At 60.2% G+C, this 25,031-nt stretch overlaps 1 protein-coding gene across 5 annotated transcripts in view; it reads left to right on the top strand.

The window, feature by feature from the left end:
* Positions 1-19,223, top strand: part of BACH1 (BTB domain and CNC homolog 1) — a 37,520-nt gene extending 18,297 nt beyond the window's left edge. For all 5 annotated transcript variants that reach the window (XM_045852505.1, XM_045852506.1, XM_045852508.1 and 2 more), the window contains exons 2-5: positions 1,561-1,856; positions 4,510-5,847; positions 7,423-7,629; positions 15,790-19,223. In XM_045852505.1, the coding sequence (XP_045708461.1) occupies positions 1,620-1,856; positions 4,510-5,847; positions 7,423-7,629; positions 15,790-16,263 (2,256 nt within the window). In that variant the 5' untranslated portion in view covers positions 1,561-1,619 and the 3' untranslated portion in view covers positions 16,264-19,223. The remainder of the gene's footprint in view (positions 1-1,560; positions 1,857-4,509; positions 5,848-7,422; positions 7,630-15,789) is intronic.
* The last annotated feature ends 5,808 nt before the right edge of the window (positions 19,224-25,031 follow it).

Here is a 25,031-nt window from a genome sequence, read left to right as displayed (position 1 = left end):
GGCGTTTACCCTTGGCTTGCCGTGGGCCGGACAGCGCAATGACCCCTCCCCAGCCCCGTCCCAGGTGGCCACACGGCAGCCCGGGGGGGCGCCCCCTGGCTCTGCTGCGGGCGAGCAGGCCCGGAGGGCAAGCAGCTTGCCTCGGGCCAGTGGTCAGTGGCCCCCGCAGGGCTGGGGTGAGCCGGACGGTGTGGGACCCCGAGCCCCGGGCCGCTCAGCTCACGCTCTCAGGTCCTTGAAACGGAGCGGGCCACCCCCGGGCACTCAAGAAGTGGAACGGACACCAGAGTGCTTGCACCGGGAGAGGTGAAATGCTGACGTGTGAGACTTGGTCCCACCTTCTATTTCACGTAACTGCGTTCGTGCACGCGTGAGCTTGGGAGCGGCCGCAGAGAGGGACCTGCGTGTCTGTCGACGAGCAGTGCTGGCGTGGACAGGCGGCGTGGACAGGCGGCGAGCGGGTCTCAGTGTGAAGGGTGGTGGCGGCCACCCGGGTGGCAGAGCGCACACGGGGCCCCGTGTGGGGAGGGTGCGCCTGGCGTGGGTGGGAGACCACGGTCCCGGCGCTCGCGCTCCCGGCCGGTGCAGGGCCTGCCGGGCCCCCCCCCACTCCCCGGCCCCTCCCGGCTGCAGCCGGTGGGACGTGGGGCTGGTGCGTCGCCAGACGTCTGTGTCTCACGGCCGGTCTGGGAGCTGGGGTCACTGCCTGCTGCTGAGGGACCGACGGCTTAGCTACGACTCCGTCGAACGCCTTGAGAATAAACACACGGGCGGAGTGGGGCTTGTGGGTGCGTTTCACGTGCCTGTGCCTGGGGGGTGGAGTCCGGGGACCTGGCGGGGCCGTGGGAGCGTCGCCACCCTTGTTCCCCTTTCTCTCTCGGAGGAAGAAAGGGGAGGGGGTCTGGGGGTCTGGGGACAGTGACGCGGCCCAGCCGCGGGGCCCTCGGGGACCTTCCTGCTCCGGGCAGTGAGCCAGGTGTCAGCAGAGCGGAGGGGCTGTCCCAGGAAGGGCCCGGGTCCCAGGGCACACGCCCCGGGGGGCCCCCCACTCCCCCAGCTGCGCGCTCCGCAGACGGCCGGAGACCTCCTCCCCTCGCACGTCCGGGGCGTCTGGGGGCTGGAGCGCGTGTGCTGCGTGCGGGGCTGGCAGTGCCGCTGGGACACACAGGCGAGCGTGTGCTCACCTGCTAGGGTGGGGCAGGTGCTCCCCTGTGACCGCGACAGGAACGGGGTGCCCCCCGGCGTTCTCGGACACGTCCGCTTGCTCATCGGGGTGCTGTCTCGGGGTGGAATGTCTCTCTCTCAGAGACCGGTAATTCTTGGCTCAGAAACTCCTTCCTCCACCCTGAGGACCTCATACCCAGAACTAGGGGGAAAAGGGCTGCGAAGGCCCGGTTTCAAATGACGTAGGTTGAATAAGCGCCCCTGGGGTCACCGGAGGCCTTTGTCGTCTTTACTTTTGCTTCCGTGAAGAGTGCTTCCCTGTAGGCCTGACACTGCCCTTTCTTAGAGCGTTCGTAGCAAGACTGGGTCTCAGCGCGGTCTCCTGTGCCCCTGCAGGTCGACGGCGGCGAGGAGAATGCGCTCACTGGGCCTCCCGGCGCCGCGAGGGACGCAGGATGTCGCTGAGCGAGGGCGCGGCCTTCGCCTATGAGTCCTCCGTGCACAGCACCAACGTGCTGCTGGGCCTGGACGAGCAGCGGAAGAGGGGCCTGCTGTGCGACGCCACCGTGCTGGTGCAGGGCCGGCCCTTCCGCGCCCACCGCTCCGTGCTGGCCGCCTGCAGCAGCTACTTCCACGCCAGGGTCGTGGGCCAGGCCGACGCCACGGAGCTCCGCATCTCCCTTCCGGAAGAGGTGAGGGGCGCCCTCTGGGGGTCTCCCCGGTCCTCGTTCAGGGTGACCCAGTTAACCCTCCGCGGCTCGCCGAGTTCAGAGTAAAGCCATCTTGTTCCGAGACCCAGGAACAGTTCCTAGGTTCCGCAGCAGTACACTTCTCTAACTTTTTAAATAACAGGATGACAGTCCACGTGTAAAATCACTACTTCTGGGTGTTCAGAGTGTTTGCAGAGCAGGCGAAGAACTCACATTGTTTCTGGTGCAGGGACCAGAGCAGGCACAGCTGGTGGACGTGGGGCGTTTGCACAGGCCGAGCCCTGGCTCCCACCCTGTGCACCGTCCGCTCCCTGGGACCTCGCCCTGGGACGGGAGCCTGTGCCCGGCTCGGGGAGCTGCCGGTCCTGCCCTGCGCTGACGCACATCCCCGGGAGGGGCGGGGTGGTCGGTTGGTGCTCTGAAGTGTCCTTGTTCCCTCTCTGCCCTCTTTCCTCGAGACGGTGCCTGCGCAGGGGCAGGAGACAGCCCGTTCTGGCGCCAGAGCCGGAGAGAAGGCCTGTTTTCACGGGCCTCCTGCCGGCCGGGGCCGGGGCTCTGCCTCCGGGAACCCTCTCCCGGGCCTGGCGGCTGGCTCCCTGAGCCCGAGAACAGGCAGGACCCGTCAGGTGGGGGCTGTGCCAGGAGAACCGGGGCCTGGGGAGACTCGGGCCAGAGCTCGTTGAGAGGAGTTTGAGGAAGTTTCAGAGCCCCGTGTGCAGCAGGCCTGCGTGGCGTGTGCGTGTGTGTGCAGTCGTGCCCGCCGCCCAGGGAGTCCCCCGGCTGCTCGGCGGCAGAGCCGGGAGTGGGCGAGGCAGTGCCGACCACACGGCAGGGGCGGTCGGCTGTGGGGCAGCCGCTGTCTGTAAAGCGCGGTGGTGCATGTCGCGCGGGGGGGGCATGCTTCTGGTGGCCTGCAGCTTTGGTTCAGTACCGCTTTCCGGGGGCGGCGAGCTGGACCCCTGGGTGCGGGAGGCGGGCGTGTAGGGGCGGGCACGTGTGCGGGTGCGTGTGGTCATCCGTGCCTTCTGGTTCGAGTGTGAACCCTGTACATTTTCGGATCCTGGCAGTAGTGACAGATTGGAAACACATGAACCACTATTGTAGAAGCCAGTTTTGGTTGTTTCCCTGCACTTTCCAGAGTTGCTGACTGAAGTTCTATTGAGACACTTGCAAGTTCACAAAGACGTGGGCGTTTCTTTTGCACTCTGGCCGGCCTCCTCCAGGGGTGACATTTTGCAAAGCGACAGTGTGACGCCACAGCCAAGACATGGGCGTTGGTGCCGCCCACCTCCTTCCGCGGGTTCTTTGGTTTTGGGTGCACTAAGCTGTGTGTGTGTGTGCGTGTGTGTGTGTGTGGTTCGGTCAGCCCCCCCCTTGTGAGGTCCACGTGTCCAGCACAGCAGAGCTGCTCAGTGGTTCCGGGGTGGCCACCAGGCTGTCCTTGTGTCATCGTTTCAGAAATGTCACACAGTTGCGGTCACGTGCTGTGTGACCTTTTGGGGTTGGCCCTTTTCCCACTTTCCTCAGTGCCCTGGAGGTTTGCCTGGGCTGCACGTGTCTGTAGTTCTTTGTGTTGCCCCGTAGTGGGCCTGAGTGTGGATGTGTCAGCTTTTATCTATTTACCGGTTGAAGGAAATTAGGCTAATTCTGGTTTTTGGCTATCACAAATAAAGTTACTTATGGATGGACGTTTGTGTAGAGGTCATTTCTCAAGGGTAAAAGGACCCAACCACAGTGGCCGGGACACACGGTCGCTGTGTTCCTGGTTTCCGGGAGAACTGGGGGCCTGCCCGTCGCACATCCCGCCGGCAGCCCTGCAGCCCCCGGCTCCGCCGTGTCCGCACCAGGGTCGCTGGTTGTTGCTGGTTTTCTGTTGTATGCCGTCTGGAAGCTTAAAGGTTTTGTTTCCTGGAGTCCGTGAGTCTTTGCCAAACAGCATTAGGCATGCGTTTTAGACTTCACTTTATTCACTTTTTAAATCTGAATCTTTAAAAATTTTATTAGAAATTTTGGCATGAGAGAAAGATAATGGTTACATTTACTGTGCATTTGCCGTGGTTCAGGACCACTGTAAGTCCTTCGGATATATTTGTTTATCTTCAGCATTTTCACTGTTGCGGTTTAGGGCCGTTGGGGTGTTTGGGGCCCTGACTGCGTGGAGGGGGGCTGGCCGTGGATGCCTGGGACTGACCGTCGTCCAGGCCGCCCTGCTCCCCCGAGGACGGGTCTCCGCTGACGAGGGGGAGTCCTGCTGCTGCTCGTCCTGTTCCCTCGCGAGAGCGAGTCACAGCCCACGTCTCCATCTCCGTCCCAGTGTGTGCGGGCTCTGTTCAGAGCCGGCTGGTCCCAGGACACTGGTGTGACCGGCCGGCCTCCCCTACTCCCTCAGCCGCACGTCCCCCAGGGGCCCGTGTCCCCCCGGGGGCCCGTGTCCCCCCCGAGGCCCGTGTCCCCCCAGGGGCCCGTGTCCCCCCGAGGCCCGTGTCCCCCCAGGGGCCCGTGTCCCCCCGAGGCCAGGTGCCCGTGCCCTCGAGCTCACAGGCCAGTCCTTCGTCTCTCCGCCCCTCCTCCTCCTCGTGCTCATCCCTGGGCAGCTTTCAGGTGACGCGTTTGTTTCTGTTTCGTGTGTTGACAGGTGACGGTTAAAGGGTTCGAGCCGTTACTCCAGTTTGCCTACACGGCTCGGCTGCTGCTCAGCAAGGACAATGTGGACGAGGTGTGCAGGTGCGTGGACCTTCTAGGTGTGCACGACATCGAGGAGTCCTGCTTTCAGTTCCTCAAATTTAAGTCTCTGGACCCGTCTGCAGAGCAGCAGGAATGCCCAAGGCAAAAGTGCTTCCCGCCGCACTGTCAGAACGCAGACCTCAAATTTTCACTTCTGGACCGGAGGGACGCAGACATTGATGAGGTGGAGGAGTTTTGGAGACACAAGAATGCTCCGGCTCCCCAGTGCCAGCTGCCTGAACGTCAAGGAGACAGAAAGACGCCGCCCCCGCTGCAGGACGGCGCCGGCCAGACGTGGGAGGCCATGTGCCTAGGGAAGGACGCTGCTCTGGCTCTGCCGTCCTTGTGCCCCAAGTACAGAAAGTTCCAGAAGGCATTTGGGACGGACAGAGTCCACCCCGTGGAGCCCGGGTTCGGAGACGTGCACGGGTCCCTGCAGCCGGGCGAGACGCCCGAGGGTGAGTGTGCGGGGGGCTCCCGGGGCTGTGCAGGCCCGCCGGCGGCTCTGAAATGTGAAGAAGGCGGGACGGCCATGGAGCGAGCAGACGCCGAGGGAGACCCTGCCCCTCCGTGCCCCCCAGGAGCGGCCGACGCGGCCCCCCTCCCCCACAGCTCCTGCGCGGACGCCGCTTCCCCCGGGCTCTACTCGCTGCCCCTCCTGCACACCTACGGCCCGTACGGCGACCTGAGCTTCGCCGGCGCGCAGGGCCCGGTGGCGCTGGCAGAGAAGCCTGAGTCCGGCCCGGACTCCGGAGGAGAGAGGGCCTGCGCCGAGGGCCAGGAGGCGCACCTGGAACCCGACGCGGGCCCCGGGGAAGAGAGCGGCCTTGCCCGGAGCAGCGTGGAGCGGGAGGTGGCTGAGCACCTGGCCAAGGGCTTCTGGACCGACGTCTGCGGCCTGGCCGCTCCCCGCCCCGCGCAGGCGCACCCCGGCGCGGCCAGGGCCGGCGCGGAGCAGGCCCCCGCCCAGAGGCGGTCGGAGTGCCCCTGGCTGGGCATCCGGATCAGCGAGAGCCCAGAGCCGGGTCAGAGGACTTTCGCCACGCTGAGCCCCGTCAGCTGCCCCTTCATGAGCACTCTGGGTGCCGAGGGCCGGCCCGGCCGCGCGGACCTCGGCACCGACGGTTACGCCTCCGAGCCCCAGCAGGGGCCCTGCCCCTACGCGTGCGTGATCACCCTGGGCGACGACTCGGAGACAGACACCGAAGGGGACAGTGAGCCCTGCTCCGCCCGGGAGCAGGAGTGCGAGGTGAGGGCACTCGCGGGTGTGGCTGGGCCGCGGTTTTGCCGCCATTCGTGGCAACTGGCGGCGTCAGCTCCTGGCGCAGCACGAGGGGTGGGTGCAGGTCAGGGAGGAGGAAGCCCACACTCCGACCCCAGTGGTCTTCTGTGCCAGGGTGTGACAGGTGAGGACCTCGGCGTCCCCAGAGTCCGCGCCAGGTGTGTTACGTTAGCTGTGGCGTGAGGCCACACCTGGGCTGTTTGTGTCCAACGCCGTGTCCCAAGAGGAGAAGAATCATGGTTCTGAGGTCACCGCATGGCCCTCCTAGAAAGCGTGGCCGGCGCCCAGCCTGACTCGTGGCCGCGGGGCTCCACCCCGGGGCCCGGGCTGGTCGCCGGGGGGCAGCCGCTCCTGTGGAGTTTTTTCGCGTTAGTTTTTCACAGCTGTTGCTGTTTGCATGTCCCCGTAGCCCTTTCGGTGTTCGTGTGGTGGGCGTCTCCCTAGCGTAGCGGGTTCTGCGTGCAGCTGGAACGGTGTCCGTCCCCGCAGGTGCGCTCTGCACACGTCACGTGTGGGGTGTGTGCGTGACGGCTGCCCTCTGCCAGACAGCCCTGCGTTCCCGTGACGGCGGGGACTCGCACCTCCGGGCACTTGCCGTTGCTTTCACAGCTGGTGGGCGGCGCGGGTCTGGGAGAGGACCAGGGGCCGCTTTCCACCTCGGCTCCCGGAGGGGGCGCCGGGCGACCGGTGGAGGAGCCGTGTGCGCGTGTCACGTGGGCGGGCTTCCCTGCGGTGGCTGCCGTCCGGGTTTGGGGCTGGGAAGAGAAGGTTAAAAATAGAACATTGAAAAGAATTAAAAATCATTTTGTTTCATTTATGTAACAAACTAAGCAGGTTGCCAGAGAAACTGACCGGTGTATTATTTGTATTTTTGGTCATTAATATAATTAAACTGTCCCACAGTTTTGTCATTTAAAAAAAATTTTTTCCTTTTCCAAGTTGATGTATATTGAAAATGAATGATAATATTTACAGGGTTTTTCTAATTATTTCTACATTAGCAAATGAGATGTGTAGCTTTTAAAATGAGTTAAGTGAAACTACCAATTCCTGACAGAAAAATAAATTTTTTGAAATGCTTTAGAAATACTAGAGTAATTATACTAGATTTGAGTAAGAACCACACCTTAATATAAATCAAAGGATAAAATAGATTTGTGGGGGGAGGTTGGGTGAAAACACATTATAAAAACACTTTAGAAAGAGGCATAAAGATATCTGTGGGGTATTATTATGTCCTAGTAGCGTAAGTTCTGTCTTTTTATTTTAAATGTATTAATATTTGTGTTAATGTTTGATTTGCTTATAAAAATACCTGCTTCTCAATTTATTGGTCTTCTGAACCCTCTTTAAAAGAGACCAGAAATATCAAGAACATGATCAATCTTTAATATAAGGCATCGTGTGGAGACTGGGAACAGAGGCCACTTTTTCCTGAGTCTGAGTGAAGGTCCCTGGGACACAAAGACTCGTCTTTCTCCTCCTGGGTTCAGGTGTATCATAAAACGTAGCAGCAGCCACTGATGTTTTTTCACACCCCAGGTGAAGCTGCCGTTTAACGCGCAGCGGATAATCTCGCTCTCCCGCAACGACTTCCAGTCCTTGCTGAAGATGCACAAGCTGACGCCCGAGCAGCTGGACTGCATCCACGACATCCGCAGGCGGAGCAAGAACAGGATCGCCGCCCAGCGCTGCCGCAAGCGGAAGCTCGACTGCATCCAGAACCTGGAGTCGGAGATCGAGAAGCTGGTGAGGGCGCGGGGCTCCCCTGGGGGACCCCACCCCGTCCCTTCGCTCCCCCCTCCTGTGTGGTGGAGGAGAGCGCGCTCTCAGTGTCTACGTCGGGTCGTGACGTTCGTTTACACACTGATTTTAGGTTTGCCAGTCACCCTTTTAGGAGTATAAATTATATGACGTTGCCAGAAAACTTAGGAGATAGAAAAGAGGGTGTTCGCAGACTATTTTACTTGTGTACGTGTTCTGCACGCTGTAATATGCTGTACTGTGTAAGGGGAGAACGATTTCTGGGAGCTTCTTTAATGATTTACAAGTTAAGGAGCATTTTACTGTCCACCTGAGTCTCACGGGTTGAGTAAGGACCGAAGAGGTTGTGAGGCACTCCAGTTCCTTGGTGCTGCGTTTGGCAGCTGTGAAACTTAACGGTTCAGTTGTTTAAACAAACTGCGGACTCGAATAACTTGTTTTGGTTGACACCGAAACAAACCAACTTGGATCTGTTATCTAAGGGAAAAATTCACATGCTGATATGAAAGGAAAAGTGTAAGATCTCGCGAGACCTTGAGTGTGAAGAAGGCTTCCTTTATTCAGTCTATTCCAGCTTCAGAACATAAATTAACGGAAAAGTGGATTCGCTTGCACCTGTTCCTCCGCCCCCTGGTGGCCGGCGGAGGGAGGCACGGCAGGAAGGGCTGCAGCTGGCAGTGCTGGTCGGGGTCGGGCAGGGGCGAGCTCGCCCTCAGGGTGCAGGGCGGGGGCTGGGTGCGTTATCGTCGCAGATCTTTAAGCATGAACATTCTAGCTATGAGTTACATACAGTTAACGTAGAAAAAACTCTTTTATGTACCTTCAAAAAGTGGGGAAAGTCACGCATTTCGTATATATTTTAATTGTGCAGAAAGAGGAAGTTGTGTAACCGTATAAAAAGATGTAGCAGAAAGCAGATGCTGTGCCAGTGCAGGCGTGAGAGAGGTGAAAACAGCCTGTGTGAGTTTACTGAGTGGTCAAGGTGGGTGGGGTCAACGAGGAGAAGGTGCAAGTTCAGGCATGTCTGCCCAGGATTGGGGGGGGAGGCGGGTGTTGGTAGTCCGTACTGAACGCTCTGGTACTCTCTCGTGTTGTCCAGCCTTAACCAGCCACCTGCCTGCCTTCAGGTGCCTTTTACCTTCCGTGGTGATATTCTGCACGGAAGCGCAGAGGTGCTTTGCAGACTGGTGGGTCCTGTCGAGCTGCTTGGGATCCACACAGAACTGTGCTGTTACCGTTCCTGGGCCTCCGGCTTGTAGGTGCTTCCTCCTCAGTGGGTGACAGACAGCGCAGGTGGGACTTCCTCTTCTCCTAAAGCAGACACAAACGAAAACCTTCAGACCTGTCAAGTCTGCTTCATACGTGACGTTATTTGTAAATGGCCGCTCGGCAAACGTACTGGGGAGCAGCTGTTACCTTTTAGAACTGGTCTGGTTCTGGGCCCATAGGTCTCGTTTATGTTTTCCGATTGACAGAGACCCTGGGTGCCGGGCACTCGCTGTTGCGGCTGCGTCTCAGGCCTCCGGGCCGGAGGCACTGTGCGTGCTCCCTCCTCTGGGCTCGGCCCCTCTGCCTTCGCCTCAGCAGCGGGGGCGGGGGGCAGGGACGGTGTCTCGAGTGCGGGGTTCTGACTCCAGCTCCCGCCACTGGCCCCTGGCGGCTGTGGGCGGGCTGTGTACTGTCTGTCTCGGGTGTCTCGTCTGTGAAATGGGCTCGCACTCACTCTCGCTCCGTGGAGTGGGGCTCACGAAGGTCAGATGAGTTAACGCAGCTGAAGAGCCCAGGAAAGTGCCTGGGGCACAGTAGGCTCTCAGTGACCATTACCCTTGTCTCCTCCTTCTTGCTGTGCTGTTCCTTCCCCGCTTCCAGTGTTCTCTCCCTTAGTGTCGTTTTTCTTCACGGCTCTGCCTAAACCGCGCTTCGGGTTTGGGCCTCGCGCTCACACGGCGGCCTCTCGCGGTCCGGTGAGGCTCCTTCCACACGGTCAGTGGAGTGCCTGCTGGTTGATTTCCAAAACACAGGCGTGTTTGGTTTCCCGGGAGGTTTTACAAAATAAAAAACCAGACTGGTCAGTACCTTGTTTCCCAGTTTTATGGATCTGGACTCCTTGGTTGCAAGAAACAGAAGCCGTCTGAGTGGATGATGGATGGATGGGTGGGTCGGTGGATTTGCTGTGAGGATGGAGGCGTGTGTCACCGAGAAGCCAGGGGGCGGCTGGCCTCATGAGCGCAGCGCATCCTCTCCCAAGCTCAGGGCTGCACCCTGCATGGCCCGGGGCGGCTGCACGTGGCGGGAGTGGCTGCAGCACAGCCCCTGGAGACCTCCCGGCTCCAGGGGCTGCTCAGAGGAGACTGCGGGTTTATTCAGCCAGTTAGTGCACGTGGGTTTGGACTGACACCAGTGCGTTCCGTTCCGAATGCCCAAGGAGGAGAGCGTGTCGTCAGCCCATTCCGGCCCAGGCGTCCTGGTCTGACACACAGCAGACACGCTGTGTCTGCCCCTAGGGGTAGCCCAGAACCTACCCCTCCGGCAGGCGGAGCGCACAGCCCCGGTGGGTCTGGCCACCCGATGTGGCCAGCTCCGCTGAGCTCCCTCCGCCTCTTCCTCCTCCACAAGAGCCCAGAGGAGACGGCAGGGTTGCTTTTCTGAAACCAGAGTGGCATGCCCTGTTTCTGCTTCCCTGAGCTCTGCTCTCAGGTCCGGTGGTGTGTTCAGGCAGAGTCCACCTGTGGAGTGTAAGGGGCGTGCGTGTCACAAATCTCCCCAGTGCTGCAGCGTCTCCCGCAGCTGAACGCGAGCAGAAAGTGGGCCGTGTAAGAAAGCTGGAAGGGGAAGAATCTGATGCCTGAGATACGCACGTGAAGAACTGTCCCTGGACCCTGGTCGCTGGCGGCGCCGTGGATCCTGTCGTCTGTGGAGAGAGAACGAAGACCAGCGCGGCCGCACTCCTGCCTCCCGCTCCGTGTCGCGGCGCGGGGAGAGGGGGCTGCGGAGGAGGGGCGGGCGCTGGCCGCTCCAGCTGAGAGTCCCTTTCTGGAAGCGTGGCCGGTCGACAGGCCGTGTTGTCCCCCAGCCTTCCCAGCCTGGGTGGGAGTTCAGCAGACTTACCTCAGGGAAGTCAGGTGTTTCCTGACAGTCACTTTGCCGAGGCCGGCGATCAGTCAGGCGAACACAGGAGTGAACTCCCGTCCACGTCGCCCAGCCCGGTAACAGCCGGCCGAGGGGCCTGCTCAGCCGCCCTCTGCCGCCCTGGGTCCCGAGAGGGCGGGCAGACCGGGTGCCTCCGCACCCGCAGGCCGACAGGGTGCTCGTCACCATGAGAGTGATTGTAACACGTCTTCAAGCTGCGTCAGGGGGATAGCTGTGTGCAGAGGACACTTTCACGGTCTTAACGTGCTGAGAAAGTCAGGGGGTGCCAGCTCAAACTCAGTAAGTTGATGAGTTGTATTGTTCAGTAAGTAGTCCTGTCAGTGGCACCGTTGGGGAAAAGGAAGCTTGTGCATCGGTTCAGTGGAGAAGTCGATGGTGATGACTTTCCACGTGTGTTTTGGGTTTGACGGTGTGGTGGCGGTGGGCTCTAACTCCGCATTCACTGCGAGGTTGGATATGCCAATGAAGGGCAGGAGCAAAACCCCGGACCGTGCAGCTCCTGTCACGTGTTTGGCTTACAGAGCTCTCGCCTTTGTAAGATGCTTTAGGAGGCCCACGTTCATTTTCTTCTGGAAGATTAGTCTGGACGTTAGAAGACACTCATCTCTAATCCCATTTAAGCCTCGAACAAAGGAAATCTGAACTGAAGGGAGCCTTGCTTCCAAAGAAGAGAATGAAGTCACCACCAAGCATTTCTCTCAGAAGTTGTCCGCGGCTGCCTGGTGCCGACTCAGAGGCGGTCGGCGGTGGGACCACCACGGAGCATGTGCAGTGGTGCCCAGGCGCACTGGTGCCCAGGCGCCCGTGGGCTGCACCGCCTGTGCCCGTGGCGGGGCCGCGGGACCCGGCGCCCCAGAGGTCCCGACTGGCGTCTGTGGTGCCGACGGCATCGCGTCGTTAGAGACGAGTCTGTTTCGGGCGCATGCAGCTGGCTGCCTTCCCACACGCACACGGCCCTCTCCCACTTTTGGGGGTGCCCTCCCACTTCTGGGGGTGCCCGTCAGCGTGCACGGGGCGGGGGGAGACCAGGGTACGCGCCCTCTGTAAGAGGTCAGGGTCGTCCGTGCTGTGCACGCTCGGTGCCAAGGACCTGCTGCACCGGCTCGCACAGGTTGGACGGAGGCCGAGGTGCTTCCGGGGACAGACGGCCGGGAGCTCTGCCGGCGCGTGGCGGGTTCCTGGCCTGGGGGATTACGGTGCCTCCGGCGGCACACCCCTCCCTGGAGCGGGGTGGGGGGGTGAGGATGGCAGCTGCCCGGGGGCCGGCGCAGGGGCCAGGGGCCTGCAGGGGCGGCCACTGAACTGCTCAGCACCTGTTCAGGGCTCAGTAAGTGCTAGCGGTTGCACTCTAAGTGAAAGCGGTTCTCGCTCCAGCTGAGCACTGCTCATGAGTGTTAAACGTTGCCCTGGGTGCCCGGAAATTAAAGACGGGTGTGACACAGTCCTTGTCAGTTGAGCACTTGTACAGTGGTTTCCTAGGGAGCCAGGGTCATGTGTTTTGATTTTTTCTTGAGATACATCTTTTCCCCTCGCGTTCTAAAAACTTGCAGCTTTCAGAAAAGCTGAGTGAATAGGAGAATGAACAACCTCGTGTGGACTCGGCGGCTGCGGGCATTTTTGCCACACGTGCTTTGTCTTTCTCTCCGTGGGTCCGTCTGCCGGGCAGGGGGTGTCTCCCGCCCTGGGGCGCCTGCCCGTGCCTCTCGGCCTCTTCTGACCACAGACGGTTCATCTCGCTCACTGCCCCTCCCCCGCCCCTTCTCTGCGGTTCTCCTTTTCTCTTCTGAGTCATTGGAACCACACTCTGACACTGCACCCGCCTGCCTGCGCATGCACCTGCTGAAAATAGACGTTCTCACCTCTCCATCACATCGGCATGACCCCGGATCTGGGTCACCCCCGAACGGAATAAAAAACCCTCACCGTTGTCTGTGGCCTCTGTCCACACCACCGTCATCATTTCCCAAGTGCATTTCACGCGCGCGCGCTTTGTTGTTGTTGTTGTGCGAACGGGGTCCACAACTGTAAACCTGCTTTCGCCCCCCGCTGCGCGTGAGACGTTTGTGCGGTGCAGAAGTCAAGTCCAGAGTCTCGGGCCAGTCCTCGCTCTGCACCCTGTTCGTGCCTGTGTCCTTAGGTGGCCAGGTTTTTAGTTGCTGAACTTTCTCCTTGTGTTTCTTGCCCAAAAACAAGGAAAAAAAAACCCGGTTAATATTTTATGTGCATTCTTCTTATCCTTTCTTGCTGCGTAGACGTGTCCTGTACATAGGTCTGCGCGTACCTCTCGCCACTTACGCGGTGAGCTCTGGGACGTGCTGGTCACCGTCCCGAGAGGCTGCCCCCTCCCGGCAGCACCGGCGCGTTCGCTCCGCTGGTTCTGGCCGCGGACTCGGGGGCGCCACGCTGTGTGCGTGTCGCCGCCGCTGCTGCCCCTTCGGCCGAGGAGCTGTGTTTCGGGAGGGACTGCCGGAGGCCGGAGGTCAGAGGCCGGAGGCTGCAGCGTTTCCCCCTGCGGCGTGGGCGCATCTGTCCAACGCCCGCCCACAGCTTCCTCCGCGAGGACTTCGTCGTCAGCCTTTGCTTTTCCCCTCGCGAACACTGACCACTGATTGTTCCTGATCGCTTTCATTTTTACGTTTCTTGTGGGTGAGGTCGAGAGTGTTGGTTCGGGTTCGTACGGATCACCTGTGTGTTTCCCGGTGCTGTCCGTTCGGAGGTTCTGCACTGCAGGGGGCGGTGCCGCCTTCTTCTGCCAGTGCGTCCTCCCCCGTCTGCAGTCCGTCGTCACAGCCCCCGGCCCCCGGTGCCCGATTCCCCCACTTCCCACCTTTCCCGGGTGAGTTCTACGTAAAACCTGTCCGATGTCTCATCTCTGAGTGGAGGTTAACGCTAGCCGTTGAGAATGTGGATTGCAGCGTGAGTCTGTTTTGTTACTAAATGTGTAACGGCACCAGAACACCAGTTTTACTCCTGTTGTAAAAGAGATCTGTGGTGAAAGCACAGCACTTCAAACTGATGGCCCGTGCCGCGCCATGGGGAGGCAGCGGAACCACACTGTGGACTCGGGCCGCGGGCCGCGGGTAGTGAGCGTGCCTGAGCGGTGTCCCGTGGTGGTTCTGAGGTGGTTCCGCCGAGTCACTGCTACCGATTTGCCCGTCAGGTACCGAGCCGAGTGCAGTTGCAGCGAGCCTGTGTTTCCGATCAGGGTGAAACGGCAGCCCCCGCGGGCGCTCCCTGTGGGCGCTAGTGCGGACGCACCGGAGCAGAGGGAGCCGCCGCCGCGGAGGGAGTCCAGGCAGTTTCGGGGCCGCCGCTGCCGCGGGGCAGGAGGCCATGTTCGGAGGGACCCGCGCGAAGGGGGCCGCAGGGCCATCCTGCGTGGAGCGGGGGCGGAGGGGCGGGAATGTGTAAGGCACGGGGGTGTTGACCTGCAGACACACACAGAGGCCGTGAAATGCCTGGAACCGGCCTGGTGCCAGAGGGTGGGCGGGTGCTGACCACACCACAGTGTCCTCCTCCGACGGGCGGTCGGCGCAGACCCGGCGCGAAAATGTCCTGCTGGACATTGACTTGGGCCCCACTTACTTACTTACAGATAAATATGTGATAAAACATGTTGTTGACCTGTACCTGTTTTTTCAAAACTGAACAGTCGTGTAAAAATCCGAATTAGAGAACATTTTACAATATAAAAATGTAATGCTTTGCAGCCACTGTACATTTTCTCAAAATCTTAGATGCCATGAAGAATCTAAAAATGGCCATAGTTGGATTTACAGTTTTTTAGAAAAACTTTCATATAAAACAGTGAGAATACATTATTATAAAGCAACTTTCCTTTTACCCTTCCAGCTACTTTTGTTCCAGAAAAGAGTCTGTTTAGAGATTATCACTGTGAAGTCACCCACCCACCTGTTACCTGGCAGCTTCAGCTTTTAAGAACCTGCCGATGAGCAGAAAACCGAGAGTTGTCATAACTTCTCAAGAGAAGCCTTTGACCTTCCCCCAGCACCTCTCTCCTCTCCCTTACCGCGCTCGGCTCGGTGACCTGGCGACCTGGCGACCTGGCTCCGCGCAGTGGGAGGCCGGGTGCAGTGGGCAGCAGGAGGGATGGCGATGGGGGGGGCATGCTTTCAGCGGCGGGGGCGTGCGCAGGAACCAGCAAGGCTGCTGGAGAAATTCTGTGCTGGACTTTCCTGTAGAGATAAAAGTTAAATAATAATAATAACAGCAACAAAAATAATTGACAGACTGAACCCCCCCCCCCCATACACATGCCCCAGTTCTTCCCACGTCAGTAACTAGGACGTTGGCTTCCTGGCCACGCCCCGCCTGCGTCTCCCCGTCACGCGGGCGCAGGGCGGCTCCAGCCAGCAGGTGTGGGCTGCGGGGCTGGGACTGCGTTCTGAAAGCAGCTGGCGCGGTGTTTGGCACAAAGCGAATGCTCAGCAGACTGTCCTCATTATCAGCGTCTTCGGGTGATTTGTGCGACAGTTGTTCTGATCGGCGTGCTTGCACTTTTTTGGGCTCTATTTTAACCAAAACGTCAAGTGCACACTTGTTCACCTATAATCCGTAAATCCAGAAAGCCCTGAAGACTACGAGTGTGTCACACACGGTTTTGGTCAAAAACGGATGCAAATGACATGGGGCTGTGTTATTTTTCCTACTTTGCACATTATTTGCTGTTTTAATATGTTCCACGTAGAAACGTCGAGATGTCTGACGTGAGGTGCTTGCTCAGACCCTGCCAGAGGGGGGTGTGTGCATCCCTATCACTCACCAAAATTCCAGAAAGCCCTGAACCCCAGCATGCACCTGAGCCTGCGAGCTCCGGGTGAGGGGCCTGAGGTGTTCATGCTTCAGTTGGATCGAAAGGGAAAGCTCTTGTGGTCTTGTTTAATGGGAGGGAGCTGTAGATACAGGTGTTGGATCTCCTTAGAAGTGCCGGTCGAGCTAACGAACCCGAGTCCTGTGTTCTCTCTGCCCCCGCAGCAAAGCGAGAAGGAGAGCCTGCTGAAGGAGCGGGACCACATCTTGTCGACGCTGGGCGAGACGAAGCAGAACCTGACGGGCCTCTGCCAGCAAGTCTGCAAGGAAGCCGCGCTGAGCCAGGAGCAGATACAGATCCTCGCCAAGTACTCGGCCTCCGACTGCCCCCTGTCCTTTCTCGTTTCTGAGAAAGGAAGGAGTGCGTCTGATGGTGCTGCCGCGTTTCCCCCAAGTCTGAGTGTCCTCGAGGGCCCTGCAGCTGCGCCGCCCGCGGGGGAGGGAGGCCCCAGCGGCCCCAGTGGCCCCAGCGGCCCCGGCGGGAAGGGCAGCGCGGCCGCCTGCACGCTGGGCCAGGAGCCAGGGCCGCCTCCCCAGGCGGCCCGCGAGCCTGCCGGGCGCACGGAGCCGTGCCGGCCGGGGGCAGGCCTGGCGGACGTGTGTCAGCAGATGACGGACAAGTGCACCACCGACGAGTGAGCGCGCGCCCCCTGCCCTCGAGCCGCCGAGTCTCCTGCCGAAGTTCCGGCATTGGCCTTGGAACCCGGTACAGGCACTTGTCTCCTAGCAGCGCTGCCCCTCCCCGGGTCGTTGGCGGGCCGGGGGTTCCCGAGCCGTCAGCCCCGGCGTGTTCTCAGCGCCACGGGAGCCGTAGGGGCCACGTGCTCCTGCACCCCGAAAAGTCGCCTGTGAGAACGCAGCGGCGACGGCTCTCAGTGGCAGCTCCTTCCCGCGCTCAGAACAGAGACGCGAACGGGCTCCTGTCGGACAGTGAGACGCCGCGAGGCCTCTGCCCGCGGGCAGACCCGCTGGAGAGGCAGCCGGGCGAGGGGGGCCCACTGGTCTCCGCAGCGTTCCGACGCGAGCGGGGACGTGTCCCCGGCGGAGGAGGAGGGCCAGAGATCTGCTCGGAAGGGGTGCCCGCTACCCGGGGTGTTCGGGTGGGGCGGTTCGCTCTTCAGGCTCCACCAAATCAGGGAGTGGGCGGCCCGCCCGCCCGGGGCCCTGAGCCACACGGAACTCGGGGGAACAGGCAGGCGGGCGGCCTGGGGCAGCGGCGCCTGCTGCGTGTCTGTGTCGACGGTAGAGGCCCTGGGAAGCTTCATGCCCCCTCTTTCTCTTCAGTCTCCCACGTCTGGGTCCACCGGGGTCTGGGTTTCCCGGCGCCCTGTCCCTGTGCAGGAGGAAGTGGGGCTGGGGTGCAGGGCCCGAGTGCGCGCCGACCCGGCCGCCGTGGGCTCCCAGGATGCCCGAGAGCCAGGCGCCGGGGCGGCGGCCACCACCTGTCCTCCCAGGTGAGGTCCGAGGGCTCGCCTGTAAGCAGCGTCGTTCTGGGTGACAGTGCCTCTGGCACAGCCGTGTGGGTCTGTGAGACGGGAAGACACTCGGCCCTGTCTCACGGGGGGCTTGCAGGTGGACCCCAGCCGAGGCCTGCTCTGGCCCCCGGGGCGGGTGGGTCCGGGCGCACAGGCCGTGTTGCCTCGGGCATTTCAGGGCGCCCTCCGTGTGCACCCAGCCCTGCTCTGAGGCGCTGCTTCTCGCCCGAGGGCTCGCCCCGTGACGCTTCGCGGTGCTTCTGGGGCGGCCGGGGGTTAGACTTGCTGGAGAGTCGGTGAGAGCCGTGGACCGCCGGCTTCCTGCCGTTGGAAGGACTGCGTGTGTCCTCGCACAGATTCCTGTGCGGAGCCCAGTGTTAAAGGGTGCAGGGGAGTCATTTATGGTGTTGGGGCCAGAAAGCACCTCCCCAACACGAGGCACCCAAGGGGCTTCCCCGAGGGCGGCTGGGTGCGGCAGAGGGCCAGGCGGCCCGTGCGGGCCTGAGCCTGTGGGGACCCCCCGGCACGCTTCCGAGTCCTCTGTCAGATGTCACCCTTTTGGGGGGGGGGTTAGGTGGCATCCCAGTGCATTCTCAGTGGTCTGGCGTCATCGCTGGTATCGGCCTAGCTGCTCCGAGAGAGAACTAGCTGGGCTTGTCCGTACTCCAGAGGCTTCTGTAAACACACTCAGGAGTGTGTCGGGGGGAGCAGCGCCGTGTGACGCACGCCCACCCCACGAAGTGTGCACACACACACCCCACGTACCTGTTCCTGCGATGCTTGTCATTTTAAGGTTTAGCTTCAAAACCCAACGTGGAAACGTCTCTGGTTTACAGGACGTAACCCTCACACCAGCCAGGGAGCCCTCGATTCCTACCTCAGCGGCACTCGCACCCGCGCGGGCGCCCCGCCTGCCCGTGCGCACGGCCCCGAAAGCTCCTTTCCCCTCCGGCGGCCAGGCCTGCTCGTCTCCAGAGTCGAAACGTGGCTTGTCAGGCGTCTCGTGTGAATTTATCTCCGCACACGAGCAGCGTAGCATTAGGGGTTTATTCCGGCGGCATTCTGACGACAGGCCAAGTGGAGTGTTTCGTGCAGCGCGGCGCTGTGTCCGCAGCCAGCATGCAACACCAGCAACCACGCTACCTCACTCCTCCACGGTCTGCGCTCGCAGAGGGGCGGGCGGGCGGGCGGGCGGGCGGCAGCGGGGCCCCTCTGTCTCGGGCTGTCGGGTGGAGACCCTCTGTCTGCTGCATACCCTCACACACCTATGCCTCGCTACCTTCTCAGCAAGACTTTCGTAATGATCAGTTTTCAGTTGACTATTTTGGGGGTGTGGAAGACAAGTGACGGGACCGTGTGCACGCAGTGTGCCTCTCCTTCACGCGGAGCTCCGGAAGGCTTGTTCCCGGTCGGCGGGCGTCCCGTCCGGGCCGTTGCCCCCGTGTAAACCGGCCTTCCCGACGTCTCCCAGCCTCCCGGCGCCCGCGTGTCCGCCTCGTCACCGTGCACCCGCAGCGCTGGCTCGTGCTTAGCTCGTCCCGTGCGAGCAGACGTGGGCGCAAGCCCCGATGCCCGTTCGTGGCGCCTGACCACGGTGTGCGGGCGGCCGGCGTCCAGCCAGCCGGCTCGGAGCGAGGAGGCAAAGGTGTGGGCGGGCGGCCGGGCCGGGCCGGGCCGCAGGCGGACACTCGGCCACACCGACAACTCCGGAGGAAAGTCAGACGACGGCAATGTTGTCATGAAGTCTCAGGTGAACTCTTCTCAGTTACAGAACATCTATTTTGAATTTGTAAATATTTTAAGTGTTTTATTAGGCATGTAATAAACTATTCTTTGAAACCTGTCAGGTAAATGAAAATTTAAAGCCGTAATGGCATACTTATTGTAAATAAACATCTGTTGATTTTTTGTATCTTTCTTAATATAATTTTCTAACAATGCAATAAAACCACTAAATTTATATATCCATGTTGTATTAAGGTCATGGTTCATTAAAAGTAAACATTCATAGTATTTAATTTATATTTCCTCCCTCATGTGCTCATCCAAGTGTAGCAAAATGACGACTGTTGGATGTTGGCGATGAATCAACAGTTAAATAAAACTCCTTGAAACTGCTGCTGACCCAACGGTGTTGTACATTCCACTTCCGCCTTGCCGGCGTGTGCGAGCTCAGCGACCCCCCTGCATCGGTCAGTGACTGGGGCCTCTGAGGGACTCTGATGAGCTGGTTCCCCTGCAGGGACACTACTGTCACTGTGATAAAAGCTTAGAAGGGTGCACAGCTGTGGGGGGGGGGCCTCAGACACCATGGATGAGAATAAGTCTACCAAGACCTGATCTGCTTGGGGAGGAAAGGTGGCCGATCTCAGAGGGGAAGGGCCAAGAGCCTTTTCCTCAATGGGCTTTTATTGGGTTCATTTGCACAGGAATGCGGATAAAGCTCATCAATCATGGTCAGGCAGTAAGGATCAAGCAATAGATAACAAAGAACTATGAGGGCTTGTTCTGAGTCAGGGTCAGATAGCCAAAGAGCTATAAAACTTTGAGGAACAAACTCACTTCTTGCTTGGACCCTTATTTAATTGAGAGCATTCTTAGCAAAGCAGGTTTCACAGGAGTTTACATGTTCTTTCTCAGGCCTGATCACCCGGGGAACCCACCCTTTCCAGCACAGGGCTGCACCACCCTCCGCCATTGTTTCAGGCTTAGGTGGAGCAAGGGAAGTAAGGCAGCCAAGAGGTTAGGAGACTTCTTGCAGACAAGATGAGGACTCAGGACTGTGTCAAAGCCGAGGGGCGAGGGCCCATCACCCCCTTTTTCCATAGCCCCCCAAAGTCCTTCCCTGGGGCCCCCCTGTGATACTGCCTGTCTTCAGTCGTTGCCCCCTTGGGGAACCTTACCCGTGATTGGCTAACCCATCAAGCACTGGGGGCCAGGCGGGGTGAAGAGAAAGGAGCAGAAGCAGGGCCCCTGCCAGGGAGATAAGCTGTGTCTCCTCAGTGGCTTACGGTTCGAAGGTCGCTCCCTCAGCCTTAGCCACGGGGGCGGTTACAGCTCCTGAAACCAGGCAGGGCGGCTCCCAACAGACGGCGGGGGAGGAGACCGACCGGGAGTGCTCGCCCACCTTCCTCCCGGGTCAGCACACGCCCCGCCGTGAGTGATGGGGCTGTTTTTAAGGTCGTCCGCAGCTGATCCTGAAGGCTCCCCAGTGCCGTCTCCACCTGGCCCCAGCCCCTCCCCAGCTGTTTCCACCAGCTGCTCGGTGATCCGCAGGCCCCTCCTCTGGCTGCAGGGCCAGGGGCGGCCCCTGGGCCCAGGAGCGCAGGTTTGTCCTGGCCCAGACTAGAAGCTGGGAGCAGCGTCTGTGCCCCGTAAATGAGAGCGGCCCGCCCTCCCAATGCCCTTCCCGGGAGGCCAGGCTGCCTGGCTCTCGGGGGCCGGGTCTCCAACGTGGCGTCTTCCCCTGGACCAGCTGCCCCTGCCTTCCCAGAGACGTCCTTCCCGTGGGCTCTGTCCTTGTCCCATCTGCTTCAGTTTTGGGTGACTTCCTTCAGAACCCACCTCCTCCCACTCCAGCCGCCTCAGTAAACCTGCCCTTGGCCCCCCCCACCCAGTGGCAGCCAGTCCCCTGCACCTGCGTGGGTGACACAGGTGTGTGGTTGGTCCCAGGCCTCCCCGGCTGTCACGCACCCAGGGAAGAGCCCCCTGTGCCCACCTGTTGCGTCTTCCAGGCCGCTCCTCCCCCAGGTGGTGCGGGAGGCAGGCCCGGCCCCCAGGCCCCAAGGCGACGAGCAGGTGCACAGAACCACCCGGGTTCGTGGGTGGCAAGCGCACCTCGGGGTGCACGCAGCTCTCCCTTTGGCGCGACGTTCAGAGGCACGGTTAATAACCGGTCCTCACGGGCGCTGCGATGGAACTGGCAACAGACCCACCCCGGAGGCCGGCCCTGCCTGGGGTGCGGAGTGCTTGTGCCGCCTGCCTCTGAGCACCTCAGGTGGGGCGCACCTCCAGGTGGGGCGCACCGGTCCTCCTTGCCTGGCACCGGAGCCTGCCGCCCCGCTCGCGTTACGCCGTTCCGAAAAGTGTCTGCCCGCGCCTGGTCCTCGGACCTGCCCTTGGGGTCCGGTCCCTGTCCGGGGGTGTTAGCAGCCACCAGAACATCAGAGTTCGGCTCTCAGCGCGTGGCTCGGGTGGGGCAGGCCCTGGTCCAGCGGAATCACCCCAGGGCCCCTGGGGTGGCCGGCCCGCCCCCCGCAGCGGGGCGCACCCCCTTCTGGGTCTGAGTTCCAGCGACGTCTCAGCTGTGCGAGACGTTGCAATCGACTTGGAAACGATTCGGAAACTAAACATGCAGACGTCACAGCCGCCGGCCCAGGAAACCCGCCCGCGCCGGGCAGCGAACCACCCCGCAGCCAGCCCGCTCTGGGCCAGGCGTGCAGGAGGTCGGACCACACACGGCGGCCTCCGGCCCCGGCCCTGAGTGGACCTGAGCGACTGGCAGCCCCGCTTTCCACCCAGGACCGACCGGAGGAAGCCAGTCGTGCGCCCCCACCCACCCCATGGGTCGCCCCGCTGCCAGGGAGCCTCCCCAACCTCCCCAGGCCCAGGCCCAGGCCCACACCTGCAGCCAGCGCACACCTGAGCCCCCCGCCCCGCCCCCTTTTCCACTGTGACGCCCTCCCCTCCCCTCCCCCGACTCTGGGCAAGTGACAGGGGCGGCTCATCCTCGCGCGGAAAGCGCCGAGTGACCGGCCTTGGCATTCAGTTGGTCTTCCTTCATTTCTGCGGGCGGGACACACCCATCTGGATACTCACAGCGATGACCACACACCTCGGGGCGGGGGGGAGGCAATGAGAAGGTGTCGGACTCCACAGAAGTTCTCGGGGTGTTGGGCTGTTCCCCTCGGGGTGTTTGAACCTCCTCTGGGGTTGCTTCTCTCCTTTTTTCTGTCGCCACAGAAATTTGTACCAAAACAGCCCACTGCAAAATGGTGAACCTCGTAGCTTTCCAGCTGGAAACTTTTTTGGAGCTGAAGGCAGTTATTTCCGCAACAGATGGGTTCCGGGTTTGTTAATTAAAAAGAATGGCAGGGAGAGTCGCAGCCGAGTGCCGTCCGGGGGACTTTATTCTACATTCACAAACGTGGTCTCACCATGATGGAGATGAAATGGCAGGAGCTTGAAATATAGTAACAGCTGAAAATGTAAAAGTAATTCTGTTTAGCATAAATACTTGTCCTAGCAGTTTTATGACCTAATAAAAATCAAAGTATTAATTAAGAAACCCCTGAGCATTTTCATGATGAGAAATCATATGTATTCTGGGAAAACAGAAACATTCCCCATGTATTCGCACTGCAGGAACGTTCTAGAAATTCTTTTCCCCGGGACTTTCGCAGAAGCGGATCCCATCGGCAGGCGTCTCTACGGGCCCCAGCAAACAGAAAGACCGATCGGAGGTTTAACCCAAACTCGGCGATTTACCTCACATTTTATCTGAGATGCGGAGTAGAAATTCATAGTCATTAGATATTGTTTCTCTTATTTGTCCTAAAAATGTACATTAAAAAAAATTTTTTTTAGCCCTGGCTGGCGTAGCTCAGTGGATGGAGCGTGGGCTGCAAACCAAAGTGTCGCAGGTTCGATTCCTAGTCAGGGTACATGCCTGGGTTGCAGGCCACAGCCCCCAGCAACCGCACACTGATGTTTCTCTCTCTTTCTTTCTCCCTCCCTTCCCTCTCTAAAAATAAATAAATAAAAATATTAAAAAAATTTTTTTTTACTGTAGAGAGAGGGAGGCAGAGGAGAGAACACCGTTGAAACGCTGTGATGGTCTCTAACTTCGGGAATCCCTTCTGAGTGGACGGCAGCATCGCACACACACACACACCGCGGTCACGCTACACCTTTAAAACCATGGGTCGTTCAGGGAACCCCCTGCGTACGCCCCTTCTGGGTGCTCCCACGGGCTGCCGTGTGTTGAAGAAAGGGACATCGAAGGTGTCCAATGAATGCTCGGTGAATGGATTCCGTGCAAACCAATCTCAAATTAAACTCAGTTTGGAGGATGTGCTGAGCCCAGAGCGGTCACTGAACACGTGTGCAAAACCCTCTGGCCCGCCCCGCCCCACCCTCTCTGCAGTTCGCTCCCGTGGCCTCTGTGACCGCCGGCTTCCCGGCCGCCCCTTTCCTCTTGGCTGAGTGGGGCCGTCTCCCGCTCCCCGGCGCTGGGTCTCAGGGCGGCCGCCGGGTGCCCCCGACCCGGCCCTCCCTCGGGCGGGCCTCAGGGGCGAGCAGTCCTCACCCAAGGGGCTGCCCAGAGCCAGGCCGCCGGGGCTCCTGGTCCTGAGCCCCTCGCTGCACCCACACCCCCTCCTTCTCCGTCGCCGCGTGGCTTCCGATCCGTGGGAAGCCAGCTCAGATCCTGTCTGTGGTGTCCATGCCTCTCCGGCCGCTGGGCGGCATCTCTGTCCATCCCGGGGTCAGCTGATCGGAGTCCCTCTCTCGAGCCAATGGCTGATTTTTAATGTCGTCTTCCCCAAACACAGTCTCTTCCCCTGTCACCAACGTAAGCTCCAGCGACCTATTCTCGGGAAAGCCAACTTAAACATAAAAATGCTGGCTTTGATTTCATAACAGTTTCGTGCGGAGAGACTCGGATTCAGGTTTGAACTTGGACTTGTTTATGTTTAAATCCACGCCTTTCTCCCCGTGTCTCAGCAGACAGGCGACAAATCACAATGTGTGAGACAGGGTGGAGGTGTCGGGGCTTGGAGACAAGTTAACGGGGCGGAGGGGCCGCGGGGTGGGGGCACGGGGGCGGGGGGCAGCGCTCCTCCGATCCCGCGATCACCTGTGAGACGCTCAGCTGGTGGGTCCAGCCTGGGAGCCAGGGCACCGGCCGGGACTGTTTTGGGGCTGCAGAGACTCTCAGGGGTCACTGAGCTCACGGGACGGATTTACCCACAGTGCAATAGTCATCTACCACTTCAGTGGGTCCCTAAACCGCGCCCCCCCCCCCCACTGCAGCTCATTCCAATCACCAGAAAGTTTAAGCTTTTTGGTAAATAAGTGTCTCCGTGTAGCTTCCACCCACCATCCCTGGGCAGCCAAACGGAGGGAGACGCACCTGTTCTCCCAGGGCGTCGTCCAGGGGTTGGAAGGTGCCGACCCCAGACCGAACGGTGGCTGTGGATTCAGGGGTGGAGTGACGATGCCGACCAGCCACACCCAAGGCCTCTGGACGCCCCCTGCCCTCATCGCCCCGGGGCTCTGGGCTGAGTGTGCAGAGCTGGGGTCCTCCCGTGGCCCCCGCTCTCTCAAGAAAGGCTTCGCTGGGGCGTGAGGATGAGCCTGGCGTTACTGCCCGTAAAACAGCTACCAGTTGGGTGTCTGCAAAGACCTTGTGTTTCATGTATGTTCAATTTTTTTAAGATTTTATTTATTTATTTTTAGAGAGGGAATGGAGGGAGAGAGAGAGAAACATCCATGTGCGGTTGCTGGGGGCCATGGCCTGCAACCCAGGCATGTACCCTGACTGGGAATCGAACCTGCGACACTGGTTCGCAGCCCGCGCTCCATCCACTGAGCCACGCCGGCCAGGGCTCTGTATGTTCACTTTAATCCACACAGCATCCTTGGGTGGTAGCTATGCGTTTGAACCATATGAAATCGTCATCTTTACAGGTCAAAAATGGTAGAATCTGAGCAATTTCAAGTGGCTCAGTTACTGCTAGTCTGAGTTTATTGATGAGGAAAACGGAGCCTTGGAGACGTTTCATCCCTCGTTCATGGTCCACAAGGAGCCAGAACAGCCGGCGCCGGTGCTGGCCCGGCCCGGCATCTGCCACGGGCAGACGCTCACTGACCCCCAGGAGGGCGAGTCCGCGGCCGCACGGGGGGGGGGGCGCTCACTGACCCCCAGGAGGG

The sequence above is a fragment of the Phyllostomus hastatus genome, unplaced genomic scaffold, assembly GCF_019186645.2.
Source record: "Phyllostomus hastatus isolate PE091 unplaced genomic scaffold, TTU_PhHast_1.1 phas_contig_948, whole genome shotgun sequence".
NCBI lineage: Eukaryota > Metazoa > Chordata > Mammalia > Chiroptera > Phyllostomidae > Phyllostomus > Phyllostomus hastatus.
This window is presented reverse-complemented; position numbering and strand designations above follow the sequence as displayed.